General features: G+C 50.9%; 1 protein-coding gene across 3 annotated transcripts in view; it reads right to left on the reverse strand.

Annotated features, from left to right (window-relative positions):
• Sned1 (sushi, nidogen and EGF like domains 1) overlaps positions 1 to 14658 on the reverse strand; it is a 59116-nt gene that overhangs the window by 9365 nt on the left and 35093 nt on the right. The window contains exons 14-27 of one of the 3 annotated variants that reach the window (XM_034521083.2): positions 14457 to 14573; positions 14199 to 14312; positions 13434 to 13607; positions 8536 to 8649; positions 7796 to 7909; positions 7389 to 7502; positions 6742 to 6855; positions 6132 to 6428; positions 5730 to 5913; positions 5426 to 5538; positions 4436 to 4717; positions 3070 to 3214; positions 2916 to 2998; positions 1993 to 2088 (exon numbers count right to left, since the gene is read on the reverse strand). In XM_034521083.2, the coding sequence (XP_034376974.1) occupies positions 1993 to 2088; positions 2916 to 2998; positions 3070 to 3214; positions 4436 to 4717; positions 5426 to 5538; positions 5730 to 5913; positions 6132 to 6428; positions 6742 to 6855; positions 7389 to 7502; positions 7796 to 7909; positions 8536 to 8649; positions 13434 to 13607; positions 14199 to 14312; positions 14457 to 14573 (2061 nt within the window). The remainder of the gene's footprint in view (positions 1 to 1992; positions 2089 to 2915; positions 2999 to 3069; positions 3215 to 4435; positions 4718 to 5425; positions 5539 to 5729; positions 5914 to 6131; positions 6429 to 6741; positions 6856 to 7388; positions 7503 to 7795; positions 7910 to 8535; positions 8650 to 13433; positions 13608 to 14198; positions 14313 to 14456; positions 14574 to 14658) is intronic. The other 2 variants (XM_034521084.2, XM_076914710.1) reach the window with 2 other exon arrangements.

The raw sequence follows: 14658 nt of genomic DNA on the forward strand, positions 1-14658 counted from the left end.
TCTGGTGGGAGTCAGATATTGGCGTATAAAGGCATAAACCATAATAATCCAGAAACCCTTGTTCTGGAATGAGGAGTTGAGAACGACCAGGGAGAGCATCTAGGATTAGCATTTGCTTTCTCTCTCTTGCCCTTGGATCCCTCCATTCCAGGATGGCTGCTGTGGGAACCTGCCTCCTCTCCATAGATTCTTCCTGAATTTGAAGGTACAACCCTGACCTGGAGAGTTGTTTAGTGAGGAAACACCCTTTGGGAGCATTAATGTGCTTTAGGGACTCCCGAGGGCCTTTTCTGAGATACTCTTTTACTCAAGGAAAAAAAAGTCCAACTAACTCTTCCAGAGAAAAGGATCAGATGACCTACAGGGAAACTAGGACAAGGCTGGACACCAGATGATGATGGAGAGAGGAATGGGAACCTGGCATACTGTGTCCAGCTGAAGCATCCTTTACATGTGAGGGCATGCATGACCTTCAGAGCTTGTTTACACGTACCTTGTGGAACTAGACAAAAATCAACGTGCAGAGAACAAAGGACAACTGAAAGAAAGATTGAGACCCCTTCGAGGAGTGAGTGTGTTAGTTCACACCAAGGCTGCTGACCTTGAATTGGATGAATTGGCTCACAGGAGGGAAATGGTTGGCACAAAGGAAACAGTCCAGAATAAACCATGCACGTTTGCACACTTGATTCGGGTGACTGAGAGCTGGGGTAAAAGTGTGTTCCCTACAGAGGGCTCTGTTGTCACGTGAGACCCCCTCTTACCATCCAGCTACTCCAAGACTAACGACAGAACGCAGGATGGGGATGGGCCGCATGGAGAGTCCAGGAGAAAAAACACAAGACAAAGTTTCCTGCCAGATTCTAGCATGGGCCAGGCTCCATAGTTTTCAAAGGCAACCAAACTAACAAACAGAGATGGACACATGGCATGGGTGTGTCATGAACTGAAGGTCATGAATAGTTTTGTGTCTGAGGTCTTAAGGGATTCTTTTTCTTGTGATATCACTGCAGGGTGACAGTGGCCTTAAGGACACTTGTATTTCTTTTTGAGATGGAACCCAAGAGACTGAACCCACAGGGAAAACAGACTGTTCTAGGCTTTATGAAAGGGGGCATCTGGTACTCACAGGGGCCAACGTAACACAGACTGCCAGTGAGCCTGTTTTATCCACTCAAAAAACAAGACAAACTGGTGCACTCTCCCCATGTGCACGGGATAAAAAGCAGAGGATACCGAATTCAGGGAGCAGTGGGCCCTCTGTTTGTACCTCTGGCATCGTGATGCCCTGAATATGAACATGTGTCCTTCCAGGGCAGTTTTCCAGGTACGGTCACCTTGGGGCTTACACTTCCATTATATACTCTGATCTGTGGGGCTAGGTGAACACAGTCTAAGTCTCTGGTGGGACTCAGAAGGAGGAAAGACCTTTGGGCCCTAGGAAAGTTTAACCCATTATCCCTAGAGAGGTTAGAGGGTGAAGGACAGAGCAAGAATCTGACAGTTGAAGGAGCATCTGTTTGTGCTGCTAGCTGCTTGCCCAAGAGTGCTGGAGACACACGTGGTGCTATGTGAGGACAGAGCAGTCCGGGCTACAAGTAGCTCTACATGTTGCCAAGCTTGGGGTGGCATTCCTCAAGCCAGGGCGTACTCAGTGGCCACTCTTCACTGAGTTTCACCTGACTTGGTATCTTCTGTATGAAGAAGTGAGCTGGGTAGCCTGAAGTGGATCCTCAGGGTGGGTGAGGGGCAAGGTGTGGGAGGGGATTACTGGAAATAAGGAGGATGGACCAACCAGCCTTTCTAAGACAGATCCTGGGTATGTCCTGTTCTCTGGCCTCTCGCTCATGAAGTTGGGGATTGTGCCCTAGCTGGGGTGCTAGCTGCCCTGTGGCAGACCCTGTATACCTGCAAGCTTCCCACTGCGGTGCTTCTCACTGTGGTAGCCATGAAGAACAACCAGTCCCCTTCCCTTCCACACACATGACTTACTTTCTGTGTCCTTGCTGCTGTTCTTGGGTAGCTGGAGGGCCAGATGGACCTGCTCAGGGGCCTCTGTGTTCTTGAGCGGCACTGGAGTGGTGGGTTCTAGGAGAAGCTAAGGATGACCACATGGCCCTTGCTTCTTGCCCTGTCCACCCACTGATGTCCCACACTGGCAGAGCTCACTGTGGCCCCAGCACTGCACCACAGTGGAGGCTGAGCCTCGCTCTCCTTGCCCCTCTGAAAGCCGTGTTTTCCACTTTCCTGAAGCTGCTTCCTAAGGAGTCTCATTGTTGTACAGGTGATGTCTGGGCCTCTCCTACCCAGGGTCAGGTTCTCCTTTTCTTTCCCCTCAGCCATGCTCTCTGAGGAGAGGGGGTGGGGGCTTCTCTTCCTTATTCTCATCTTCAACTATCTGGGTTCTTGGCCCCAGCTGCAAGCCATCCCTACAGACCTTACCTCCGCTCCACAGCATTTTCTCTTGGCCCATTTGTCTGCAAGCCTGGTGATCCCTGTCTTGGTGCTCTGTACCTCAGCATGCCCCCCTGCAGGCACCCCCTTCACTCCCATCTAGACGTGGTGTCTCTTGTCACTCCTGTCCCTTACTCACGTCCTCTGCTCTCTGCCCTGAGCACCATTTTAGTTACGTAGAGCTGGGGGTCCCATGAGGTTAGGGGCCTGGCCTCTCCCAGACAGACTCAGGGACTGCCCTTTACCTGGTAAGTGGATGGCAGGAGCCTTTTCTGCTACCCTAGAAGTCTAAAGCCTCACACGGCCAGGATTGAGGTTGCTAGTAGAGCCAGCAATGACTGGCCAGTGCAGCCTTTGAACCCAGATTCTAAGGATCTCAACAGATTTTATGCGAGGGGCAAAGAGTAGTAAGGCCACTAGGGTTGCTACCAGGTTGGTGCCAGGAAGTTTGCAATACGCACGTGATCTCACAGTTACTGCTCTGCTGGGCAAGCCACCAAACCTGGCACTCACTCTTCGTCTTCCGTCTACAAGCTCTGAGAACCTGCAGACAGGGCAGGAGGGTCAGGGGTTGAGTGCAGACTAGGAACCCAGGGCTGGGGCTAGGGTGTGTACCTGGGCGGCTGAGTTGGTGTTTCAGGGACACTGTGGTCATTGAGCAGGCGCAGCTCTGGCAGGCGCACAGGGGCTGGTCTATTTCTGAGCATCCGTGAGTGGTGTCCTCCCTGGTACCAGCGTCTGTCGGTGCCATCCCTGGGGGCTGCCAAAAAAGGGAAGGGGAGTAGCCATCAGCTAGGTTGCCTAGTGTTCCTGTCTCTGCCCCCACTGCAGAAGTGCAGCTCACACTCAGCCCCGCTTAGGCATGGGCAGAGAGGGGCGCACAGTGCCTAAGAAGCGTGTGCCACCTGCTGTACTTTTTTAAGGAGAGGCCATGCATTTATGCTGCAACAGACAATGCTAGCCTGGAAGGCCAGCTCCCCCACACTCCCCAGCAGAGTTCTGATTTGCTAAGTGGAGGCTAGACTGCAGACCACAGTCCCGTGGATCAAATTTTCCTGATGGGCAGCTTTCCTACAGCCAGGCCCTTGCCACCCTTTGTGTTCCTTCAGCCTCTCAAGCTAGGTGACTTCCTTTTCTGTCTGCCTCATCCTGACTGACAGGCTCATAGGGAGACCCCATCTATCTTTTTACCTGGCAGGTATGCCCGGAGCCCAGCTGGTAGAATGGCAGGGTTGGGTCTGAGAATTAGCACAGCATATAAGCACTGCCTTTACTGTCATGTCCACAAAACAGCCTCGCAGGCTGGGATGAGAAAGGAGGAGGGGCCCAGGAAGGCTGGGATTGGAGCCCCACTCTCTTGGAGAGCACTGGCCCTGCTCTGAGAACCTGCTGTCTTGTCTGTTCTTGTGCACCTTCTGCTTGTTTGTCTTCTCACTGAGTTCTGCTTGCTGCACTCCTGAAACTATTCTCACGGCACCTCTTGTAAGGTTTGAGACTGTAATAAAGGGCATGCAGGACACTTTTGGGTTCCAGTAGAGTGCCCTGTCACCCTTGAGAATAGACTGAAGTTGTTAATGTGGCCATCTGAGTGTCTATGCCCCAGCTTTTTGCTCTTGGTGTTCCTTCCTGTCCTCCCCAGCCACTGTCTCTTGCTCCCCTCTCCGGTGCTCATGCCCTGTGGCTCCTTTTGGGTCAGGCCTGGGCCTCTGCATTGCTGCCTGCTTGGTAGCTCTTTCATGATGAGGTCCTGCATTTGCTGCTAAGCCTGCTGGGATTGGACTGGTAAAACAGAATAAGATGAGGCTCTTGCTGTCAACTGTCCTTCCTTACCCATATGCCCAAGTCTCTGTTCCCAGGAATGGCCCATGCAAGCTTTCTATGCTGCCTCTTCTGGGCAGGGATACCACACACCCCAAGAGCAACAAAAGCCCAACTGTTTGGTTTGAACAACTCCCCAGTCCCCTCCTGTCACGGAACTCACAGGTGATGATGTAGAGGTGTGCAGGCTCACTGTGCAGCTGGCCCTGCTCTGTGCTCTGCACAGCTGTAACTGAGAGCTGGTACCGCCGACCTGGCATCAGATCACGCACTGTATAGGACACCAGCTTCCCATTGGGGATGTAGCGGCTCTTGGTACTCTGACTGGTGGTCACATTGATGACATAAGCCTCCAGTGAGATACCTGGACTGGGGGTGTCCCAGACCATATGGGCAGAGGTAGCGGTGACTCGAGAGGCAGTCAGGTTTGCTGGAGGCAAAGGCCCTGGATGAGGAATGGACAGAAGGAGGGGGTGAGAGGTCAAAGGGCATCTGGTGAAACATCATCACCTAAGGTCTTGGAGGGATCTGAATCTGCATCTGAAGCCAGCCTTGGTTATTGCTGACATTGTCGTCCTGGCCAATGCTGTCATCCTGTCATCTGGGGGGGGGGGGTGGGTGGTGGCAGGGGGATCCTGTATGAAGAAGCTACGTCATGGATCCAGCATGCCTCCCCAAGTATCTGAGGGTCACAGTTCTAAGTCTGGGAGGCATAGAGTTGTACCTGCTAGCCATCCTTGCTTCATGAATTGCCTCCACTCTCACACTCCCTTCTCACAGTTCTTACAACAGAATGAGCACGTGGACCAGTAATACCAAGAAATGTAATAAAAATGTAGCCAGTGTGGGCTGGTCACATGACCCCAAAGCCCTGAGTGACATCATCCCGGCTTGCTCCTTGAACTCTGATGTACTCATTGGAAGGCATACTGAGGAACATCTTGCTGTATTCGGGTGCTGGGGCAGCCTTGAACAATGTCTGGCAGAGGCTTCTCCCTCTGCCCATCCAAGTGAAGAGATCTCAAGGAGGTCAAGGTCTGAGTTTCAGTGTAAGGACACTTTGGGCAGGATAGGATGTCAGGAGGGAAGCCCTGGGTCTAGAGGGTACCATATGTGAGAGAATACTGAAGGCAGAAACTGCCTGTCTGCTTACTGGTCCACACGTTCAGAGGAGCTGAGGCCAGGCTCTCGGTTGGATATTCAGCTCCTCCAGGTCCACTGAGGGTGGTTAGCCGCACACTGTATTTTCTCCCTGGCAGCAGGTCCCTGTCAGAATCGGACAAGGAGGAGAGGAGCATCTAGGGGTTAGCGCTAAATGACTAGGAGTCATATTTTGCTGATAGTGGTCCTGGCTGCCTCCGTGAGGGGCAGATCAGGCCCCAGCCCCTCTCAGGTGAAGGATAACAGGTACACAAAGAACACTGTGGGCCCCTGTGTTCCTGAGGCATCTCTCTTACCCAAATGTGAGGTGGTCCACACTCCTGTCCACCTCAGTGGACTGGACCTCAGAGGCCTCAGGGTAGAGGATGGACACTCGAACCCTGCTGACAGTGGCATGCTGGATCCTATGAAGAGCCCACTGCACGGAGATGGCATTGGCTGAAATGTTGGTGACCTCAAAGTCTTCAATAGGGCGGGGTCCTGCAGGGCAATAAGCCGCTCAGCTGCATCACCTGCTCCTCACTGCCCAGCCCAGTGCTGCTGCTTTCTACCCAGTCCTTTCTCTGATCTACCCTTCTGGTTATTGCTTCCTTCCCTGTAGGAAAAAGAGCCTCCACACAGAGCTGTCTGCTGAACCATGGGTAGGGAACAGCATCCTCTCCTGGGCAGCAGTGGCCAGGCCACCTTCAGAAACTCACGGGTGCGGGTGAGCAGTGCTGCAGGCCTGCTGATGTCATTTTTGTTGTTTGTGTTTCTCTTGACTGAGAAAACCGAGATGTTGTAGGCACGGCCGGCTGCTAGGGCCCGGAGCTGGTGAGAGGAGCGACTCCGGTCCACGAAGTCTGTGCGCCGGGAAGATCCGTCCGAGGAGGCATAGGTGACTGCATAGCCATCCAGCACCTGTCTGGCCATGGTGCCCTCAGGTGGGCTCCAGGAGATGGAGATGCCACTCTCTTCTACCCTTTCTACCCTGAGGGCTGTTGGTGGGAGGAGCTCTTCAGGGTTGCACCAAACACAAAGGAGGCGGAGGGTTAGCCGCTAAGCATGAAAGTAGCTCCCAGTCAAGTCACCCAGATTGGCCCTGGGGCCTGGTCACCCAGGTCTTTCCTAGCAGGGAGCTTTCTCTCTCACTTGGGCTGCCGGCCCTTTGGAGGTTTGCCTTTCTCCATAGGTGGTTGTTGGTGCCCCCTCCCTGCTCTGATGAGGACATAGGTCAGCAGCTGTCTGCCCATCTTTCCCTCTTGGCCCTGGCCGACCTTCTGGCCCCCTTGCTCCTCCATCCTCCTTCCCGGAGCTCCTGGCCCTCACCTTTGGTGCAGTCCTTGCCTGTGTATCCCACTTTGCAGGTACAGCTGTAGGACCCGTTGCTGGCCAAGCAGTAGCCGCGGCCCCCACAGGGGCTCGAGAAGCAGGGGTCACTCACTGAGGGGGGAAATGACAGTGAGGGGGAGTTGGGGTTTTCTTGTACTTCCGCCTCTTGCTGTATAGGTGGCATGGGTGGGGGAGGGGTGGGGTAGTGTCATGGCATCTGTTGTCTCTCTCTGCCTTTCAAGCTCAGTGCTGCCTGCCAGGCACTGTATGGCCAAAACAAGCGTGGCTCTAGGTTGGTGCCCCAACCTAGAGAGAGACTAGAGAGACTGTTCTGGAGAGAGACTGGAACGCTGACCAGGAGCACCCTGGTGTTGGGGCGTCATGGGCAAGGATAAACTGCTGCGGGTGCCTGTGTTCTGAAAGGCCTGGTCGAGGGACCTATCATGTGCTAACAGGGAAAAGGGTTCTCCATGGAAAGGACAGCGAGTGTGGGGCTCTGGGGATGTAAGCTCAGCCTGTCCAAGAACAACAGAGCCAGTTAAGGTGGGTGTGAGGCTACGGACTGAGCATATGTCCCTGGAAGTGGAAGTGGAGGAAGATGAAGGAGACCAGACAACCAAGGAAGGCCCTCTGTGACATCCTACCTGTCTCACAGTTGTAGCCAAAGAAGCCCTCTGGACACACGCACAGGTAGGCCCCACCTCCGTCCTCACACCGGCCTCCGTGCTGGCAGGGGCTGGAGGCACAGGCATCCACCTCTGGAGAACACCCAAAGGGTTGGCCCGAGCTGCAGGGAGGGACTCTGGGGGAGGGAGGAGAGGACAGCGGGAAGAAGGGATAGGGGGAGGCAAGGAGCAATGGCCAGGAGAGGGGCATGGCACACCTGTGGGTAGGAGGGGCTCTCAGGGACCCCCCCGCCCAGTTTCCTTCCTCCCTCAAGGTCACCACAGCCTTGGGGGTTTCTCTCTGTCCAGCAAGAGGATGGCTCCTGGCTTCCCCTCTGATCTCCCAGCACCCCTGGTTCCATGGGACCCACCTGAAAGAACCCTACCTGTTTCACAGTGGATTCCAACAAAACCTTCAGGGCACTGGCAGATGAAAGCCCTGGGGAGGTCCCTGCAGGAGCCTCCATTTCTGCAGGGCTGTGCTTGGCACTCATCTGTCTCTGCGCAGACAGGGGAGGGCACTGACTTATACTGGAACCGCCTGCATGTACCCCAGGATTCTATTTGCTCCCTAATGATCAGCAAGGCCCTGAAGCCTCAGTGCCTGGGCACTCTACTCTGGACCACAGCCTCTCTTTTATCACATCCTCTTGCTCCTCCTCGGTTGGTTTGCTGCTCATTCCCAACACTGACATCCTCATTGCTGCCTCTGTGCATGCTCCGTGCTCCCGAGCATCACAGCTGGAAACGATGCCTAAGCTTTGCCCTTCCAGAAGCCCCATGCAGGCACAAGGGATGCAGGGCTCACCCTGCCATATATTGGCAAGCCTCTGCTCCCTCCAGTAATGGCAGTGTTAGGTGTCAAGGGGCTGCGAGCTGCCCATCTTCTCTGCCCCACCCCCCAGGCCTAACTCTGATGCTAGGCCAATGATTTTCAGATGAGCTCTCAGTCTCTAGGGTAAGAAGGGACAGAGAGCTTTTAAAATCTATCCTGGCCAGCAGAGTGACACCAAGAGGACAAGCAGTGAGTGAGATGGCTATTTAGACAGAGTTTTGTCCAGGGCAAGGATGCTGTGACAAGGTGGCCATGGCTGGGGAGCCCCAATGCCTTCAGCAGACCGCTTACCTAGCTCACAGTGGACTCCTTCATACCCCGGGCTGCAGAGGCACTGGTAACCAGCAATGAGGTCCTGGCAGGAGCCTCCATGCAGGCATGGCTGAGACCGGCACTCTTCTACTTCTAAGGACAGACCCCAAGAACAGAACGAGGTGGCCATTATTAATCTAGATGAAAATGGAAAGGAAGCAGCTCCAAGGCTCTGGGCAACTTTATAGTACGCCTTTATATATAAAGAAGCCAAACCAGGGTTTGGCTCAGAGGTTTTGAAGGATCCTGCTATTTCTGTATGTAGCACACACATGTGAAACCAGCATGCTTGGGGGGACTGTCTGTAGGTTCACCATATGCTGCTTTTCTTGGAAGTTGTGCTCCTGACTTTGAATGTTCACTTTGAGGAAAGTCTAATTTCACACTTAAGAAGCCGATGAATGGTGGGGGCTGGAGAGACCTCAGCAGTTAAGGCATTTATTACTCTTGCAGAGGACTCAGGGTGGAGTCCCAGCACTCGTGTGGTGGCTCTGTAACACCAGCTTCAGAGGCTCTAATGCCTTCCTCTTGTCTCCTCAGGCACCCACATGGTATACATACATAAATGTAGGCAAAACACGCATATAAGTAAAATAAAAATAGAAATCTAAACAATTATTTTTCAAAAGAATTAAATAGACTGTCTGTGTTGGGATCAGAAACCAAAGCAATATTTACCCATTGGCTTTCAGGCCCCTCCCCTCTGTTCACACCCAATGCTGTGTCGGTCACTTCTTTCTCGCTTTAAAATTATTTTTTAAATTTATTTTTTGAGACAGGGTTTCATTATGTAGCTATGGCTGGCCCATAACTTTTTTTTTTTTTTTTTTTTTTTTAAAGACTAGGCTGGCCTTGAACTCATAGATCCTCCTCCCTTTCTCTCTCTGGAGTGTTGAGATTAAAGATGTGCTCCACACCCGCCCTAAAATTAGTTTTTAAAGTTTGATGAGTTGCCTAAACAAGACATGGCTTTCGTTGTTTCTGAACTTTGCTGACAAAGTGCTGTGAAAAGTGTTCTTCCTCACCCGATGCTTCATGGGTAGGAGACGTCCACATTGCCGAGTCACCGCTCTCGCTGCTGTTTAATGCCCCATAGTGGCTGTCATCATATTTTATCCTTTCTCATTTGGTGAGCACTTGTGTTGGTTCCAGATTTTTTGTGTGTGTAACTACAAAAGCTGCTGCTGGAGGGGTTCTCCGCATATCCTGGTGTCGATAGGTGAGTTTCTTAAGTTTACTGGGAAATGGCATTGTTCAGACGTAGGCCGCACCTTAACAAGCACCTTACCAAAGCACTTCCAGGTGCTTCTGGCAACTTCTATAGAGTCCCTCTAGCAACCGACAAGACAGTTTGTGGTCCACGTTCTCACTGATAGACTTCCAAACTTCTGATAGATGCAGATAGCTGTTGGATGTGCACGCTTGCATTTTCCTGATTACTGTGAAATAAAACACCCGTTTTCATGTTCGCTGGCCTCATACGGCTCTTCTTCCATAAGGTGTGTGTGTGTGTCTGCTTTGCATGTTTCTCTGTTGGGCTTATTCTTTTCATTCTCATTCATTGGTGTTCTCAAAGTAGTCTTGATATTAGTGTTCGTTCTCTCTCTCTCTCTCTCTCTCTCCCCCCCTTACTGATCTATTTATATTCACACTAATACATTCTCTCATGTTCTAGTTTTTATTTAACTTTCCAAAGGTTAAATCTTAGGTTCCCACTTTTATATACCCAAATTTGTCCATTTATTTATTTCTTTGATAATATTTTTTGTGGCCAAGCAGATCTTTCTGTATTCGAGTTAAAAAGATATGTACTTATATTTTCCCCATAAAAATAACATTTAAGTCTCTGGTCTACTAGAAATCAGTCACCATGAGTGCTGACTGGAAACAAATGTCCTACTTTTCAAATGCATACTCATGTGGTTCCATCTGCCGGGAGCGTTTCCCCACGTGCGTTCTTTGCAGTTTTTAGTTTTAGCTTTTACACAGAATTCTTCTTGCACACACAGAAGCTACGGATCTGATGCTTTTGTACACAGCGCCATTCCATGGCCCTTTCCAAATGTTCCCAGTGAGACTGTGGGATCTGAATTGGTGTTCAGATCACCTCATCTCCTGTAATCTCGTCCACCCATGGGTGATGCCAGCGGCTTCTCTTACAGGCTATGCTCAGGATCTCCTGTGCACACAGCCGACATCTGCGCTCCTCCCTCCCTTCCTGATGGCTATGCCTTCTGTTGTAGGGTCTCACCTTAGCAGTGTCCAGGACAGCATGGGGAAGCAGTGACTGAGGGACCTCTCCCAGTGGCTGGCAGTCTTCATCAGTATGGGTTTGTTAGCTGGAGACTTTTCACAGATTCTCTTAATCTGATCGAGGAAAAAATCTTCTATTTTTAGTTGATGAAGTTATTTTATAGTAGTTTTAAGTTCTGCCAAGTGATTTTTTTCTGTGGCAAATGATAATCACTTTTTCTCCCATTTTCTAATATTGTGGATACAGATTAATCTTCAGATGTTGTGTCAACCTGTGCTCCTGAGATAAGTCCCACTTGCTTATGACAACATTATTCTTTTACATAATACCAGCTTTGATTTAGTAATAGTTCCTTAAAGTTTAAATCTACATTCTTAGGAGTATTAGCCTATAATCTCAAATTTTATAATGTCTATCTAGTTTGGAATTGAGGGAATGCTGTTCTCACCAAATAGTCTCTGCCATTTAAAATTAACTTTTCATAACTTGTAGTTCATTTAAAATTACATTTTTCTCTGATTTGCAGCTTGTGTAATTCTGTTACACTGTGATTTTCCCCCTATTGTTCCCTTTTTGTTGGAAATCCAATTTAATCTAGCCTATCCTGATAGTTACCTAAGTTCAGAATCTCTTATTTAATCATTTAAATTTCTTTATTATTTCATCCTGTTAGCTTTTTAAAAAAATATTTTTATAGTGGCATTTTAAAAATCCTTGCTTGCTTTTCCAGTATCTGGGGCATCTGTAGTCCTGTTTTGATAGTTTCAGTTTTAGATTATCTGTTGTAAATTCTTGTTACTTGGGCATAGTGTAAGCAAACACAGTTCAGAGTAGAATGTTTCTTCCCCGGAATGAGCAACCTCTGCTCCCTGCCCTGCAGCCTGGCTGAGCTGCCTGTCTCTGAGGTTACTGAGCCAGGTACTGTTGCTGGGAGTGGGGGGTGTGTGGAGTGGATTTGGTGATTAGTTTTAAGTTCTTGAGGGCTGGAGCAGGCCTCTCTCCTGCTGGACATGGGATCTCAGCCTTGTGGGAGAACAGGATGTCTAATTTTCAAGCTAGCCCCTGGTTTCTCATGCATGTAGCAGGTTCCTGTGGGCGAGAATTGGTGAGTACCTGGGGACTGTGATCTCAGCTTCTCTGACTCAGGCTGCTTTCCTCTGCCCTAGTCCCCTGCTCATGGGGGAGAGGGGGTCTCTGCTCTGAGATAAAAGTACAAGCAGCTTTTCTCATATAGGAAAGGATGCCTGGAATTCTGGATCCTCAGCTCTGGCAGGATAACGGGGGTTGTTCTTTGGGTCTCATGGTGTTTACCAGGATGACTACGCCTGTCATCACCTAAACACCTGAAAGGAGCCTTCACTCTCCCCTCTGATGTCTGTGGTAAGAAGTCTGATGCCAATGCGATTCCATTGCTGTGGCGTTCGCCCTGCTGGTCAAGGTTCTTCTGTTATCCCATGATGTTCTGGTGTCTCAGGCTTGGTGCTGCTGTCCCCCCACAACCCCCAGGCTCTACGCTTTCTTTTGTGCACAGTCTAGTCCTCTTTGTCTTTACCCACCTATACGTTGTCAGTTATCTCGATTGTTGTGGTTTAAAGTCTCACCTTTACACTTGGCTTTACAGCATGATTGACTGATCCAGATGTACGTGGCCAATGCCGTATTAACCTCTGAGTACTGTCACTGTATCTAGTGCAGTATAAAATGCATGTAGCTGATGGACATTCTGTGTGTTGTTTGTTCATCTTCTGTATTTCCTCTCCAGTGGCAGCTGCTATGTGGATGTCCATCACTGCTTTTAGAGATGGCTGTGCTTCTCAGGATCTAGTTTCCTTGCTGGAACGCCCTCCTCTTCAGGGCACCATGCCTGACAACATGCTGAGAAGCAGAACTGAGAGAGGCGCTCTTCTGAATACCACGCAGGAACCCTGGGCTAGGGAAGGCAGGAGCAGAGGTAGTAGCTGCCTACAGTCGGGTACTTCTCTTTAGAACTTTATCTTAGTAGGGCCACACAGTGGGATGAGCTTCTCCAGTCATTTGGGAAATGGTCGTTGTCCTAAGTGCTGTCCCTCCTTTTGTTTCATGAGAACTGTATTATGATCACACAGTTCCTGGTGACAGCTGAACACACAGCTTGATACATTGGTGCTTGATGACTTGCAGCCATGCTGAGAGCTTCACACCCAGTGTTTCTATCAGAATGACTCCGTCCCCAGGGTGGGAGCCATGGCTGGAACCCTGGAGATGATTTAATGTGGAACAGCCCTTCTCCGGCGCAGATGTGGTAGCTAGGATTTTGTTTAAATGTGACTTGATTCCATAGGTTTGAGTGGGACCCTGAACTGATTTCTGCTGGCTTAGGACTCTCACCTTGGATAAAGTCATGGCCTCAGCTGCTTTATCTGCAGTGTGGGTTTGCAGCTGTTTGACCTGCTCCTGGTTGCTCTGAGGACAAGAAAGCCCTGCATAGCTGATAGCAATCACTCTGTCACCACAGAATGGATAGCCTCCATTCACAGAGAGGAGATGGGGGAGGGGCTCTGCTCAGGCTCTGTACAACTTCCTACGGTTGTGAAAAGAGGCCCTGCCCACCCACCCACCCATCCCTGAGGGCCCACAGAATCACCAATGCACTGGGGAGGCTGGCTCCAGACACCTTGTGGCTGACAGACACGCATATGGCTGAGGGTACTCAGGCTGAAGCCGGGGTCACATGTGTACAGGGCCACTGAGCCCATGTGGGTTCCATTGAAGTGCATGGTAGCATGCTTCACCTCCTCAGGGTGACCACAGTCCACTTCTGCAAGAGAACATCAGCCTGTGCTGAGTGAGCACCAAGGTACCCACTTGGTCCACGTGATCAGCGAGGCCTGGCTTTCCTACCACCTACTCAAGGAGTCAGTGTTTGGCTTCTGGGACTGGCACCTCAGAAATGAATCCCCTCCTTTCCCTCTTTGATGGTCTGAATGAGAATGGTCCTCATAGGCTCATATATTTGAATATTTGGTGTCCAGTTGGTGGAGCTGTTTGACAAGAATTAGAAGCTGTGGCTTTGTTGGAGGAGGTGTGTCACTGGAGGTGGGCTTTGGGATTCAAAAGCCTGTGCCACTCCCAGAGAGTTAGCACTCTCTGACTCATGCTTGTGTATCGGGATGTGAGCTCTCAGCTGCTGCTCCAGCACAGTGCCTGCCTGCTGCCATGCTTCCTGCCATGACAGTCACATACCCACCCCCTGAACTCTAAGCCCTCAATAAACTCTTCTCTAAGTTGCCTTGGTCACGGTGCTTTGTCACAGCAGTAGAAGAGTATCTAAGACACCATCTCTACCCTGCCCAGCTCTTAGGGGATCAGGAAAAGATACCACGCTCCCGCCCACCCACCTAACTCTCACCTGCCTGACACCGGTGCCCTGTATACCCTGGTTGGCAGTGGCAGGAGAAATCTGTTCCTAGATCCTCACAGGTACCGCCATTCATACATGGGCTCCGGAAGCAGGGTGAGGGGGCTGCAAGAACACAGAAGGCCCTTTCACCGTGAGGTCCTCTGTATTCCTGCACTCAGCTCACCTCCGACCCCTCCCAGCCCTGCCCTGCCCTGCCCACTGACCCAGTTTTCATGTGTGCTGAGGAAAGTACCCCTGGCTGCTTACCTATCTCACAGTGCCGTCCAGAGAAGCCTGGAGGGCAATCACACTTGTATTTGCCAATGTAGTGGAAACAAGTACCACCATTATGACAGGGGCCAGAGGCACACGAGTCTGGCTTTCCTGGAAGCAGAAGACAAGTATCATAGATCTCAACCTCTCCAAGTCCCAGGAAGGTGTTCCCAAGAGGCCGGCACATGGTGGTCAG

This window comes from Arvicanthis niloticus, chromosome 17, assembly GCF_011762505.2.
Source record: "Arvicanthis niloticus isolate mArvNil1 chromosome 17, mArvNil1.pat.X, whole genome shotgun sequence".
Lineage (NCBI taxonomy): Eukaryota > Metazoa > Chordata > Mammalia > Rodentia > Muridae > Arvicanthis > Arvicanthis niloticus.